This window comes from Lepidochelys kempii, chromosome 6, assembly GCF_965140285.1.
Source record: "Lepidochelys kempii isolate rLepKem1 chromosome 6, rLepKem1.hap1, whole genome shotgun sequence".
NCBI classification, from domain to species: domain Eukaryota; kingdom Metazoa; phylum Chordata; order Testudines; family Cheloniidae; genus Lepidochelys; species Lepidochelys kempii.
This window is the reverse complement of record NC_136385.1, coordinates 112,369,446-112,385,421: the sequence shown is the minus strand read 5'-3', so window position 1 is coordinate 112,385,421 and position 15,976 is coordinate 112,369,446. Positions and strand designations below refer to the sequence as shown.

The window sequence follows — 15,976 nt, the reverse complement described above, 5'->3', positions numbered from 1 at the left end:
CAAATCATACCAAAGAGAGATTTCTGACCAGTCTAGTCAACGGCCTTATATAGCAGCTCCGTTAGGGCAAAGGTATCATTGACAGCTTTGAACATGTTTTGTAACTTTTAGAAGTGTAGAAACTACAAAATGGAACAGGCAGAAGTCTAGAAAACCACTGTTCAAGATTTTACAGCACTTAATCTAGTCTTCTCGCTGATCACAATTCTAAGGTGTTGGATAAGACAGGAAAGAATGAAACAAGTTTAGAAGAGACTACTAAGAGGGGATATGACAGTGATCTATAAAATTATGAAGGGGGAAGGGGAGTGTTATTTTCCCTTTCCCACAATACAAAAACCAGGAATCACCCTATGAAATTAACAGGCAGCAGGTTTACCACAAACAAGAGGAAGTACTTTTACACACAACTCAAAATTAACTTTTGGATCTCATTGTCATGGGACGTGTGATGGCCAGAAGTATAACTGGGTGGGAAAAAAAAACAAAAAAACAAAACAGGTAACTAGGTAAGTTCATGGAGGATAGGTCCATTGATGGCTATTAGCTAAGATGGTCAGGGATGCAACCTCATGCTCCCAGAAGCTGGGAGGGGAAGACAGGGTTGGAACACCTCAACTGCCTTGTTCTGTACACTTCCCCTGAAGCTCTAGTACTGGCCACTGTCAGAGACAGGATACTGGGCTAGATGGACCATTAGTCTGACCCAGTACGGCAATTTTTATGTTCTTAAATTCAGACTTTTTTGGGTCCTCCATCTATCATCCTTTCAGAAAGAAAAGTGTTGAAGTTCCTTGATTTTCAAGGCAGATTGCTAAATTATCACATTTAAAAAGTTATGATCGACTGTTTTACCTGTGCAGGTGGCTCAATCATTATCCACGCAGGAAGCATCAAACTTGGGTTTAGAGGCTGAGTTCCTACACGGAAGTAAATGCCGCCACTAGTATCACAGGCCCAGATGTGCTGATTTCCACATGCCAAACTGGTCAATTTTATAGCTCCTAATGATGAAGAAAGAGACTGTTAATAATTTGGCATTATCTTTTTTAATTCAGCTAATAATCTCCACTGTAGAATTTGAAGTTTAATTTTACAGAAGTATTTCTAAAAAACTAACAGTCAGAGAAGTTATCAGTATAATCAAGAACATTTGCATACAACTCCTGCCTAACTATAAAGCAAATGGGGGGAAAATTAAGATCTCATTTACATTTCATGCATTTATTCTAGTGATTTTTTCTCATCTATCTAAAATGGCCTATTTCATGCAGTATCCTGCCATTGATCAACAACATTTTGACAGTGCATAATGTTCTATCGCTGCTGCTAGAGAACAATGCAATTCAAATGATTATCGTCAGCAGGGAGTAAGAGGCAGAAACCATATGAAATATAGTTTTTTTCTATGCTTAGAGACACAAACTTTCATGCGACCTAAAGTGAACTCTCTTCTGTAGCTAGTCATGCTTATACAATCTTAATGGTCTAGGTCTATAAATACATGTCAGCAATGAACATGGTAAATGTTACCAGAAAATGCAAAGGGTGGGTTAACATTTCAAGGTTAACATGCCTTCATTACTTGTGTTGAGTATAAAACCTATCTGAAAAGTATCTCCCTATTTGTGTCACACAACTTCCTTATTTTATAGTGGTCACAAGAAAACTCCTATCAATGCTTTAATCCTATGTAAAAACAAGCAACATGAAGGCATACAGCTCTGAAACAAGTGTGTTCCAGAGTTCTTAATTTTATTCTCTCTTTCACAACCGGATTACAAATACCCATCAAATTAAGCTGTGAAATGTCTGTGATTTACAAGGATGGGAAAGAAAGCCTATATGATACTGTAGACTGAAATGCTGTGATCTTGAGAATTCTTACTCTTTTATTCATTTACTTTTAAAAACATCCATACTATCCTTTACAGTTAACATTTGGATTTTTTTCTAGTGTTAGGAAGGCATGCATAATGTTAAGTAATGGAAGAGATGAACTAACAATGCTGTTAGGCTGTATACTGAATGCTTTGGTCAGATGCCAAATTAAAGAATCTGAGAATAAATCTCACTGGTTTATTAAATGTTCACTGTTTGGGATACCTGTTATTGGACATAATGTTCACTTGGGGGAAGTGATATCTGGCAACCAACTCTTCATAAAGCACATCACATAATAAAGTTGCATCTTCTAATCAAAGTGAAAAGTATCCCTTAAATTGTATGCGTATAGCATTTATCTGAGTACAGATACTACAAGCTTTTAGCAATACATTGTAGAAAAAAGACACTAGCTCTATACAGCTTTAACTTTTAGTTTGTTATAATGGTGAATGGATTCATTCCTATATCAAGACTATTTGGTATTTAACTGTTTTTGCTTATTGGCTCAAAGGAAAGATTTTACGGCTTATTTCTAAACTCCTTTATTTTAAAAATAATCAGAGTTCAAAATTCTATAGCAAGGAGCACAAATTTCTACAGCAGTTAGAGGTCTGACATACAGCTACAAAGTTACTATTTAAATAAAGCCTCATTACTCCTTGCAGCACAAAGTATGTCTGACAGCAATAGTTTTATGAGAGAGAAGATGGGTAAGGTAATATATTTATTGAACCAACTTCTGTTGGTGAAAAAGACAAAACTTTCAAATTCTAGAGAGCTGAAGAATAAATAAAAGATTACCTCTCCCACCTTGTGTCTCTCATTCTGGGACCAACATGGCTACAACACTACAAACAGTAATAGTTTTGTCACGTGATATCTCAGCTGTTTAAATGTTTTGATCCAAATAAGCATCAGCTCACTCAAACATGGAGTCATATGTCACTTACATGGCATTGCTGGTATTACTAACCTCGAAAGTAGAACATGACATTCCAAAATACAAACATTAGGTAAACATTTTCAGCTTTTTTTTCCCTCCCCTCTTATTGCTTTTACCTTAGGGAAAGGTCATGCTAACCACCATTCATCCACAAAAGAGGACAGAGGTATCTCTATGCGTGATTCAGATACATTGTTTATTGTTGAATTGTAAAGGTCATTCTACTGTATTTAGAAACCTTGACACTGATAGTGTAAACCTTAATCAAAACAATTTACCAGATACTATTCTACAGTACATAGTATAGGGACTGGAGAAAGGTGAAACTGACATAATACAAAATATTTCAGCATTTATTCTGGGAACATGCTCATCCAATTCCAAAGTCTGCATCTCTTTTTACAACAGTTACATGAATGTTTCAAGACAGTTTACCACTTTTAAAACTTTTCCAGGAATAAAATTTGTCATTAAGATTTGACAATAATTATTTTATTATAGTTATTAAGTTTCTTGGGCCACAATGTAACAAGCTAAAGACCTGATTCAATAAATCACTGCATGTGGATGCATTACTGTGCCTGCACAGAGCCCCACTGACTGCAGAGATGGACCTGAATACATTAAATTGAAGGACTGTGTCCCAAAATGGTAACAAGATGATGTAAGATGTTTTATTGCACCAATCAGCTACGGTCAATGATTTTTTTGCCTTTTCCCCCTCCCAATGGATAAATGATCTGTAACAGAATCATTTACGGGGGGGGGGGAGGGATAGCTCAGTGGTTTGAGCGTTGGCCTGCTAAACCCAGGGTTGTGAGTTCAATCCTTGAGGGGGCCATTTAGGGATCTGGGGCAAAAATTGGGGATTGGTCCTGCTTTGAGCAGGGGGTTGGACTAGATGACCTCCTGAGGTCCCTTCCAACCCTGATATTCTATGATTCTATGATTCATTTCTTAATCCAGTGGTCACCAACCGGTCGATCACGATCGACTGGCCGATCCTAGAGGATCTCCCAGTCGATCACGATCTCTGGTGGTGTAGTGGGGCTGCCGCTAAGGCAGGCTCTCTGCCTGCCAGCCAGCCCCACACCACATCACTCCTAGAAGTGGCCAGTGTGGCCCCACAGGCAGGGGTACAGGGGTCTCCCTCCACATGCTGCCCCTTTCTGCAAGCACTGCCCCTTCAGCTCCCACTGGCTGGGAATGGGGAGCTGCGGCCATGCAGAGCTGTGGGGGTGGTGCTTGCGGAGAGGGGCAACACACAGAGCCACATGCCCCCCGTCCCTTTCCCACAGGGGCTGCAGGGGGACGTTGGCCCCTTCCGGGAGTGGCGTGGGGCCAGGGTAGGCAGGGTGCCTGCCTTGGCTGAGCTATGCTGCATTGCCAACTGGTAGCTGCCGGAGGTAAGTGCTGCCCGGTGGGAGGCCATACCCCAGGCCCTCCCGGAGCCAGCACCCCGAACCCTTGCCCCAGCCCAGAGCCAGCACCCCGTATCCCCTCCTGCACCCCAACCCCCTGCCCCAGCCCTGACGCCCTCCAAGAGCCAGCACCCTGTATCCCCTCCTGCACCCCAACACTCTGCCCCAGCCCAGAGTTCCCTCCTACATCCAAACTCCCTCCCAGAGCTTTCATCCCACACTCTCCCCTGCACCCCAAACCCCACCCCAAGCTCAGCCCAGAGCCCCCTCCCACACTGCAAACCCCTCAGTCCTAGGCCAGAGCTCGCACCCTCTCCCAAACCTCAACCCTCTACCTGAGCTCGGTGAAAGTGAGTGAGGGTATGGGAGAGCAAGCGACGGAGAGGAGGGGATGGAGTGAGCGGGGCGGGGCTTTGGAGAAGGGGTGGGGTAGATCTTGGGTTGCCCTTAAATTCAGAAAGTGATCTTGGGCTTAAAAAGTTTGGAGACCACTGTCTTAATCCTTAAACCGTATGTCAACTATTCGGGAATTTTGTTTATAGAAATCAATACTAGAAGGTATTTATGGTGATTTGAGTCAGTTAACGCACATATAGTGCATTACAACTATTGTAAGATACACTACAATAACATCTATAATTCACTGTAAAGATATAACTAATCAAATTTCTATGCAGCCACCAATGTATGTCAAGAAAGAAAAATACCAGTTTAAATACTCCTGACCCATCATGAGAATTCCTGTAGTCTTTTCAGGAGTTTACATATTGTAGCAATGACTGAAATGACTCCCAGCTCATAAGCCAATTTACATTTTACTGTCTATTCTCTAGCCCTCTCCCTGCTCACTGGCTCCCAAAGACAGGTTGCTCATGCTAGAGAATTATTTGCTTAGTATAGTCTGGAGTCTTCTACTACAAACCTCCCTGATCCCCCACCACCACCACCACATGATTTACATCTAATATGTCATTCAAGTCCTGGATATCTGAGAAGTGAGAAACGTACCAAAACAGATCAAGTGCAGCGTGGGCTACTGTATGTAGCAACAGAGTGGGACTGAGGAGACCTAAGTTCTATTCCAAGCTCTGCTCCAAGTCTGCTGGGTGATCTTGGGCAAGTTACTTCACCACTGTGTCTCAGTTTCCCTTTCTGTAAAGGGAGGATAGTGATACTTACCCCTCCTTTGTAAAGTGCTTGACATTTACTGACGGAAAAGCTATAACAGCTAGATATTAACCATGAAATTGAAATATCATCACCTAGACTGCTAGAAAATAATAATCATGACTACAAAAGTGGTCCAAGACCTGCTAGGCAAGTGAGGGAGCCTGTTAGTGACCTCACTCATGAACCAGTGAATGTGCAACAGCTTGAGAGGCATTCAAATTTAAGACATCTTGGCAGCTGGGAGCCAGTCCAATTTAAAAAAAAAAAAAGGGTCATATTCCAGGCTGAAAACTTGAAGCTTTAAAAACGTGGATAATGTTTTTTCTGTACATAACTTATGACTGATTTTTTTTAATATGAAGATTAATAATGTTAACTGTTTATATAATTATGTTATAGAAAATGAAGTCTGCTGCTTATGCTTGCCTAGCTTAAAGCCAGCTGAACCAATTTTGATCCAACTTTAAAAAAATTCAGCTTTGATCTTATGCCAAATGCAGAAAATTTCGTCCCAAAGGAAATGTGAAGTTAAGAGCCAATTTGGAAGTGATGTTAGAAAGGACTTCATTCAATTATGTCACTTTTGAATGAATCAATTCACTTGTCTCCAGGAGACTTGCATACAATATAGCGTGGCAGCTAATGAACAGTGCACAACATTAAAGACTTTAGGACAGGAAGTAAAGACATAGCCAACTGAGAGAGACTATCAAAGAAATATACATGTAGAATAAATTGGCTAAACTGCTAAGCAGCCAGGATACCCCATTGCTTATGGAGAGTGTCATATTGGGAGAATGTTTTAATGACCACAAGCAGTCAAGGACTAGGATTTTATGTCTTATCCAACCAAAGACAGCAACTTCAGCAGCACCACATTCCCCCAATGCCATGCTGAGGCATAAGTTCAGTATCAACTTGAACAGAAGAACATCACCAACTGAATCACTAGTGCTGCTTTCTGAAACAGGTTTCCTTGAAGGATTCCCACCCAAGTACTGACTGCTTTGCCTGATAAAAACAAAACAAAAAAATACCCTTTACAAAATACCATCAAGTGAACAATGAACACTTAATACTACCTTCATAGCAAAAGGCTATCTAAAAGCATGCCAGCTATTGGAAAACCCTGGGATTTTTTCTGACATTTGATAAAGTTGGAAAATTTTACATCTTTACTAATACAGCAGTTATTTTCAGGTGTTATTAAATTCAATAAATCTTAAAATTTAAATTGGTATTTGCAAAGCCAATGAAAAATGCAGCAGAATATTTTTTAAAAACCTAAAAAGAAAAGGAGTACTTGCGGCACCACGAAAGCTTATGCTCAAATAAATTGGTTAGTCTCTAAGGTGCCACAAGTACTCCTTTTCTTTTTGCGGATACAGACTAACACGGCTGCTACTCTGAAACCTTTATAAAACCTGTTTGCTTAAAAATAAGTTGAGTCTTTTCGCTTACCACAAAAAGCCATACCTAGCTGAGAAAGGTCCAGTTTTGTCCAGTGCATCCCAGCTGGGCAACTTGGCGAAAGTGTTCTGATAAAGATCTGTCCTTGTTTATCCAAACCCCATATGGCATCCTGGCAGGCTGAATAACACACCATTTCAGCATCAGGCGGTAGCTGAACTGAAGAAGGATGGAACTGAGGATTCTGATCACTGACACAAAACAGATCCTTGTTGCTTTGGCATAGCCACAGAAAGCTTCCTATGGAGAGAACGTGTGTGTTATTGTTAAAATCACTCCTAATCTACTCTCTAATACTTACATAGTTGCTTCACTCTGTTTTTAAATGCGCTCTGCACTTAATGGTAAACTATCAGTCTTCTGAAACGTATTCTTCGGTCAAGATTTTCTAACCTAAATTCCTAGATTTAGGCATCTAAAATAAGTGGCCTGATTTTCAGAAGTTTTGAGTATTTAACACTTTGAGAGTAAAAATTAGTGTTTTTACATATCCACACCCACACCCCTGCGACCACTTCTTTCTGTCATCCTACATTGCTTGCAATCTCTTCTCCCAAATTCAATTGCTGCTTTGGTTTTTCCCCTGTATGATATTAGCACTTGTTCAAAACCAGACACTCCTGCCTAAGCAAAAGTTGCTAAACAGGCCTATCCTAAACAAAGGAATGTGTGTGTGTTTACCTCAATTTACATATAAGTAGTAAACAGGTCCTCAAGATAGCAGGAGGAGGAGGAGAAGGCAGGAAACAGAATAATTTGCATTTTAGTGAACAAGTGGGAGACCAAAGAGCACAAAACCTCCTTCACCACCAGACTGCATGTTGCCTTCCTCACTGTTTGGATAAACTTTACTTTGAGGGGTAACCTTCAGAATAATCCACTTCAAAGGTTCATTGGACTATAGAAGAAAGTGGCAGAAAACCAAGTTCTTTCTTTCACCCAAGACAACAAAGGTGCACTTTTGGGCCTCTGGGAGTGCTCCTGACCAAGGAGTGGATCAGTCACCATCTTGCTGGAAGACTGTGGGCGAAGGAGGCCATCTTAAACAAAGCCTTGAACGAAAACATGCTAGGTTAAATTTTAGACGCATGTTTTCATTTTTATTTGCTGGTAACGATTCTATCTCATACATGAATACACTTAAAATCCTACCTTCTTTCATTAATAAACTTGCTTTATTTTAAATCTAAACCAATCCAGTGCTTTATTTAAACTGAAGTGTTTGGTAACTCCAGTTAAAGCAGAAAACTCTTGAATATTGACTCCTTAAAGGGACAATGGACCTTAATATCCCTCTGACTGTTCCAGGACAGGGCTGGACATTTCAGAACTTATGTTTCTGGGAAAAGTTGGGACTGGGGAATCACTATGCCAATTGTTAACCAAGGCTGGTGGAAGCCAGTGGAAATCTGTGGTATTGCAGATAGGTTCTAGGATGGGCCTCCATCCTCCATTTTTCTTTTGGGTTAAGAAGTAATGGGAGTAAAAACCCTTCCTCATGTTGTGGAGGAACTTGTTCCACAGCACCTACGTGTAGAAGACAGTTTACTTGTTAGAAGGTGCCCATGAAAAGGGTCCCTGAACAGGGACGAGGAGGGAGGGAAGTAAAAGGAATCAAGTAGCCTGTGTGTATGATTTCTAGGGTTCACTTGTCAGTGATGATGGAAGACCACGTTGAGTAAAAGGGAGTCAGACAATCCCTGATGTGGAAGATGGATGGTGTCATCAGCTCTGTAGAGTGGGAAGTTCATTCAGATCCTTGACCAAGCCCTCAAATTTGTTGCTTTGAGTATAAGATTAAGTAACCGAACTGGTAAGCTAAAACTATGCTAGTAAACAATTTTAACGCTAAGTGAGCTAACTTCATGACACTTCTGGGAACGCCATCTCAGGACGGTTGAAAAAGAACCGAGGAGGTCAGGTTGTGTGCACGCTAGATGAGGTGCCAATGGTGCTGCGAGACAGGGATCGTGCATGCTGAAATTCTCCAGTCAAAGGCACTGAGACGCACCAACACCTGAAGTGGAGTACCTCTGGGCATCACTTGAAAAACACAAACAAACAAACCAACCAACCAATTTGGACCATGGCAGTTTTCTGCTTGATATACAGTAAACTGCAAATTACAGCTTACTTAGTCTACTGGTGGCTGATCATGAATGGCGGAAACTGAGGCAAATACAGATAAGGCCTTAAGCACCTTAAATATTTCAGAAGTGTTTCCTTAACATGAATCCACCCACCTGCCTAACAATATATTGGACAGATTACTTTCAAAATGTATGCAACTAAGGGAAGGTTTATATGTTTTTTAGAGAAGTTACATTTATGCTTTAAAAATAAAATAGAATAATAGTTTTTTTCAGTCCCAGAGACAAAGAGGAAAGATGTGGTTAAGGCACTGGACCTAGAATCAGGAAATCTGGAGTTCCATTCCCAGTTCTAAACACAGGATCTTGATTGATTTGGGGCAAGTTATTCTCTCTCTCTCTCTGTTTCTCCTTCTCTAAAATGGAGATATTTCTTTTTCTCACAGGAGTGGTGGTGAGGCTCAGTTTATATCAGAGATGCTGTGGTGAAAAGTATATAAATAAAATACTTTTAAGAAACCACCTTATTTTATTTTTATGCCATGCTGCAGTCTTCCAGTGATGATGATGGCAAAAACTGAAGGGGGTGTCAGTTCACTCGCTGGAGAGTGTTACTGACTCCAATAACCTAATAGGTTAGGCTACCTAGCCTCTTTCCCGCTAACTGGGTGGTGCTGCTTTAAATGAATCGACTTCCCTAGCACCAAAGAGTCATCATTAGCAGCAAGTGTACAGATTAGAAACCCAATATAGAATATGGTACTGAGGGCCAAAATTAGCATAAGAACAAATATGGTAAAATCCAAATGGTTGATGAGAAAATGTGAATTACTAAATTTCTCCCATCTTCATCCATTAAAGCACCTCAATGGGATTTGTGGATTCATCTTGTACTACAGCAATGTATGGAAAGCGTCTAGCATATTGTGGCACCACAGGACATAATAAATAAATAGGTCAGTACAAAATCTCGAGTCCTCAAATTGAGTTTTGCTACCAAAGCCTCCACTCTCCCTACCTCCCTGCCAATCTTTGGTGGTAGACCTACTTATCCCACCAACTCCTTAGCATCTATGCACACCACATCCATTACAGTAATATTTTTTTCCCTCCACATTTAGTGGCTCAGCACCCCTCCAAATGAGGGATATATAATTTCAAAAAGACACTAAACACTTTATTCCTTGCATGAGCCAGTAAGGATGCTCAAAAAGCAGCACACCTTATTCAAGGCCATTCCACTGCAGTCCCACCATGATTTATCTCCAATAACTTAGACAGAAGGAAATTCTAGCTTGTTCCAAAAATATGGGATTTCTGCACACCGATAGACAAAAACTCTGGATTAGTTCTGCATTATGGAACCTGTTAGTACCATTTCAGCTATCAACTCTAATGCATGAAGTCAGTTTAATTATGGTATAAGCTTATATTGAAGATTCACTAACCTTCTTTAGTTGGAGCTGAGGAAGCTAACACAAAAGCCCATTTTGTGGCAGAAACAGTACCTCGAGGCACAATATTATTCCAATATGTTCCTGAAAAAGAGAGCAAAACAATCACCGCCATGAATCACACACTTTGCAACTTAAATGTTATGACAAAGTCTTTTGTTAGAAATATTTTTTAAAAGTTCTGAGGATTTCTGTTATAATCAACTATTAAATTTATTTGTTCTAATCAATATCTGATATTGCTGTGGCCAAAACACATTATAAAACCAAATGACTATTTATTAAGATTGATTTCCCACCAGTTCATGCTCATAGGTTTGAGAGACTTTTCTTGTTTAAAAAAAACGCACACACACCATTTTTCATTAAGTGCATTTATGTCACTAGACAGTTTGTTACATTATCATGGATGAACACCAAATCAGCACATAGATGAAGAAGTCATTGCAACAGGGATCAGGTTCAGGTTGATGTTTCAGGTTCAATGTTGAAACATTTGGCAACTGTTTATATTTGTGAATTACACCACGTAGTAACGAAATCTGAAGTCCAAAATAGAACTAAAATCTAGTGCAAAGATTGTATCTGCTGCTTCTCAGCCCTGTTTGGAGGTTCCCCTTTGTTGCAAGCTTACATGAAATGATCCGTTAGAGGTCACCTTTTGTTCTAAGCACTAGCAGCAGTTTTGACCCAATACTTACAGCTGAAGGTTGTGCTGACTCTTCAGCAAAATACTTTGTTTAGATTTACCAAGGTCACATAGACAAAAGTGAGGAGGATGTTCTTTCCCATCAAATGCCAAGTTTGTTACTTGCAACCTTCTGCCCTTCCAGGGATACACAACTATAATTAACTTTACATGATCGGCAAGGCTAAGATTTAGTCATGGGTATTTTTAGTAAAAGTCATGGACAGGTCACGAGCAAAACACAAAAATTCACGGCCCGTGACCTGTCCATGATTTTTACTATAAACACCTATGACTAAATCGCTGCTCCTACGGCTCCACTGCTCTAGGGGACCCTTGCTCCGGCGGCAGGGGCTGACTGCCCCCAGCGGCCCACTGCTCAGGCGCTCCCTGGGGCCAACCACCCAGGGCTGTCCGAGCAGCAGCCAGTGCAGCTCACCCCAGGGCTGCTCCAACAGCGGCTGACGTGGCTGGACCTGGGGCCAGCTACTCAGGTGGCCCTGGGGTCAGCTGCACTGGATGTTGCGCAAGTCACAAAGGCTGCGGAAAGTCGTGGAATGTGTGAATTCCATGACCTCTGTGCCAGAATCACAGCCTTAGTGATCAGCAATGCCAGTCATTTATTAGTCTTGTGAAATGCAAAAGCCAGTATGTTGCCCATTCCCACTTAAATGACAAAAACAATGTTAACTTCTTGCGCTTATGGCCAAATCTCACCTAAACTGAACTGACTGGGTACCATCCACAAACTGAAAGTTCTGCAGAGCGAACAAGTCACACTTCTCATTGGGAAGACATTCTTTTTTTTATTAGACAAATACAATTCCATACAGATGTTTCCTCTTTAAAGTTGGTATAAAATATTAGTAACCCAACAAGTAAAGCATATCTAAAAGAAAAACATCTGCACAACCTGCAGAGATCTCTTCAGATGGCTTAGATGTCAACCAATAAGCTTTCCAGCATCAGTTTTCTGCAAGTCTTTTCTTATGCCTGTTTAAATACATGTCAAGCACTTCTATCTAGTTTAGTGCTTTAGGAATCATGAAAGCTACTCTTAAATCTTAATCACACACACACACACACACACACACAGAGGGAAGGAACAGGAGTATTTTTTGACAGATTCGCTGTGTAAATACTGGGTACAGTACTACATAATCCTTCACATCATCTAATGAGAGAGAATCCTAAAGGAGTGGCTAATCTGGCATCACTTGGCTACTATGCTAATATGCTGCTATCAAGCGGCCATCAGGTAAACTTTTTTGGTAGAATAAGACGACAGTTTCTATACCCAAGTTTAGTCATATAGCTTTAGGAACATCTCTCTCAAAAGGACAGAGAAAGAATACAGCTCTAAGCAGCCTCCAACAAGTCTAGAGACATCCTTTTGAGAATTACTTTACTGTTTGATCAGGACTCTTCACCTGGTTCCTTCAAAGAGGGAAAGTCTACTTAGAGCAGTACATTGACAGAACAAATCAGAATGGCTTGAAGACACAGCTGAAAATGCACCTAGACCTGCAGATGAAGCCAGGACTGCATGAAATGAGAGCACAAAGGTTAGAGGCTTCTGGCAGTAGACCAAATCAGTCGTGAGCTACAACATTCATCAGCCAGGCTAAAGTCATTAACTGTCTTGTCTTAGTTGTCTTGTCTCAGCATGTTCTCTCATCGAATCATAAGTAAAATCTATTGCTCAGTTTCCTAGACACATTTCCCAAAGTGATCACTATATTATTATTATTACTTGTATACAGCACCATATATAGGTAACATAGTACCTAGTAGCCCTAGTTATGGACCAAAACTCCATTGTGCTAGGTGCTGTAGTGCATGATATCAATATGTAACTCTCTTTAATTCAAGATATGGGTGCATGCACTGAAAGAAGCAGTATGTTTGTGGAAAGCATAACAAGCTTGAGCAACAGGCTCCCAAACTTGCCTTCCTCACAGTACTACTTTTAAAAGGGCAATTACTCACACCAAATGTTAAGACAGCATCCCTCATTACTGTCTGCATCCCCACTCTAGTTTAAGGAAAGGAAGCTTTTGCAACTTGCTCTTTAATTTGCTGTGGCTGAATTTTACCATGGGTAGGCTAGGGGAATGGTAAGGGGTGCAGAGTGGATGTGCTAGTTAGTTTCTTTGATTTTTAAAAAAACCCAACAGGTGTAAAAATGCACCAACCTATTAGACTTCCCTTTGCTACATGGAACTCGTTTTTGCCTGAAGAGATCCAGACCCCACTACTGTTGACTCCAAGAAGGCTTGGCTGACATTGAAGCTGCTGTGACCAAAATGCCATTCGAAGTTTCTCCGCCACCTTCTCTACTGGAGCCTGGGCCGCTGTTGCCACTGTGTGGGTAGCATGGATTATCGTCTGGAAGAGGCTGCATTGGTCAAACACGACGTAATCTGTAATGCTTACCTGGAAAAAAAATGTTCTGGATAATCAGTTAAACTAGTGATGAGTTACAGGACCTTCCATAAAAAGCATGGCAAACTATATATGTTGCACAGGTGATGCATGGGGGGAAGTGCCCATATTTTCCCCTTAGCCCTGCTTCCTCCCCTGCAGAGGAACATGCCGGACAAGAGCAGTGACTTAAGGCACTCTATGACGGTCGATGAGTTTGCCCACATAGGCTGCGTAAAGGGAGGGCAGGGGGCAGCTCCCGTTGACTCACCACACAATCCACGTGGGGAAACTGACCAGCAGGCACAGAGCGCCTGGTGTTGGTGCTCACTCACTTCCGCCTCAGCACCCATGGGGGGCAAGGAGGAATGTTTTGGGGAGGGGGAGAAGCCAGGTGTTCTCTGCTAGCAGGTAAGCTTCCCCCTCATGATCAGTGTATGGGGAGGGCAAGAAAGCAGTGACCCAGGAGAGCCAGGCAGCTGAACTGCTTCCCAACCATCTGTGCAGTGTACAGCCCAGTTGAGTGACAGAGTGAATTACTCTTGGGGGGAATTGGAATTCTGCACCTGGCTCAGCTGCTGGTGGCCGGGAGGAAAGAAGGGAGAGAAGAGAAACAGGACTTCCTCTTCCCCTGGAGCAGCTGGCAGCAGGTCAGATTCACCCCAAGAAACCTCCCCGGCTGCAGGAAGCTCCGCAACCCTTCCCCGGTTCCTGTCCCTATCACTCCTCAGGCAAGGGGGCAGGGAAGGGGTCACTGTCTGGGGAGCTGCCCCCCACATCTGCCCAACCCCTTTGCATTCAGACCCCTCCATGCACACACACCCAGAACTTCCTCCACTGAGCCCCACATTGTGTAAAGAGTTATCACTTTGGATGGGCTATCACCAGCAGGAGAGTGAATTTGTGTGGGGGGGTGGAGGGTGAGAAAACCTGGATTTGTCCTGGAAATCACTTTAGATAAGCTATTACCAGCAGGACAGTGGGGTGGGAATAGGTATTGTTTCATATTCTCTGTGTATATATAAAGCCTGCTGCAGTTTCCACGATATGCATCTGAAGAAGTGAGCTGTAGCTCACGAAAGCTTATGCTCTAATAAATTGGTTAGTCTCTAAGGTGCCACAAGTCCTCCTTTTCTTTTTGCGAATACAGACTAACACGGCTGTTACTCTGATCCCACACACTTGAATCCCTACCCCATCTAGCCTCACCCTCCACACCTGGATCCCCCATGGAGGCCCACCCCCATACTCACCTGGATCCCCCACCAAGCCTCACTCCCCCACACCTTGCCGCCCCAAATATAGACGTCAAACTATGCTTATGATAAAAAGATGCCTCATCTGCCTTCTGCATAGGGTTCAGGAGTATCAGAAACAACGTTCCTGAGTGAACCTCCAGAACCTCTCTACTGAGTAAGTGGAGGAAAAAACAAGCTTGATTCCTCTTGAGTTTTGATGGATTTAAGTTTTAGGAGCCTTGATTACAAACCAGAATCACATAACAGATAACAGCTTCCTATATAAATAAAACAAAAAAACAACTCACCAAAAACAAACACCTGCCCAAAATTTCTTAGTATTTTTATCTATTTCAAGTACTGCAGAACTCTGCTGCACCTGAAGTCCCCTCATCTGGGGAATGGTCAGAGAGGAAAAAAAGAATCTCTCCTCTGAAATTGTCCTGGAGCCTGGCATATAGTCTTGGATCTTCATATAGCTTCATTTAGCTTCCCCAGAGGAAGACTATCCATGTGACTCACGTGAGCTGTTTGAATTCATGTTAATGGTTTTCAGCAACTGCTCCCTAGGGGCCCTCACCTTATACGGTTAATTGCCCAAGCTCCATTATAAGCAACTAAATATAACCATACTTTGGAGCATTCCAAAAAAGGAGGCAATTCCTGCTTTTATGGGAATGTGCATGAAGGTAAGACAACTTACTGATTAAATTAGATGTCATCTCAAAATCATGTTGTCCATGCTGCTCCAATATAAGATTCCATATACATACAAAAAGAAAAGGAGTACTTGTGGCACCTTAGAGACTAACCAATTTATTTGAGCATGAGCTTTCGTGAGCTACAGCTCACTTCATCGGATGCATACCGTGGAAACTACAGTAGACATTATATACACACAGAGACCATGAAACAATACCCCCTCCCACCCCACTGCTCTGCTGGTAATAGCTTATCTAAAGTGATCATCAAGTTGGGCCATTTCCAGCACAAATCCAGGTTTTCTCACCCTCCGCCCCCCCCCACCCCCACCCCACACACAAACTCACTCTCCTGCTGGTAATAGCCCATCCAAAGTGACCACTCTCTTCACAATGTGTATGATAATCAAGGTTGGTCATTTCCAGCACAACCTGGATTTGTGCTGGAAATGACCCACCTTGATTATCATACACATTGTGAAGAGAGTGG

At 41.9% G+C, this 15,976-nt stretch overlaps 1 protein-coding gene across 5 annotated transcripts in view; it reads right to left on the bottom strand.

Annotated features, from left to right (window-relative positions):
- Positions 1-15,976, bottom strand: part of TECPR2 (tectonin beta-propeller repeat containing 2) — a 72,914-nt gene that overhangs the window by 19,146 nt on the left and 37,792 nt on the right. For 4 of the 5 annotated variants that reach the window (XM_073349694.2, XM_073349691.2, XM_073349690.2 and 1 more), the window contains 4 exons: positions 13,319-13,559; positions 10,430-10,519; positions 6,883-7,131; positions 856-1,004 (listed from right to left, as the gene is read on the bottom strand). In XM_073349694.2, the coding sequence (XP_073205795.1) occupies positions 856-1,004; positions 6,883-7,131; positions 10,430-10,519; positions 13,319-13,559 (729 nt within the window). The remainder of the gene's footprint in view (positions 1-855; positions 1,005-6,882; positions 7,132-10,429; positions 10,520-13,318; positions 13,560-15,976) is intronic. The other variant, XM_073349692.2, reaches the window with a different exon arrangement.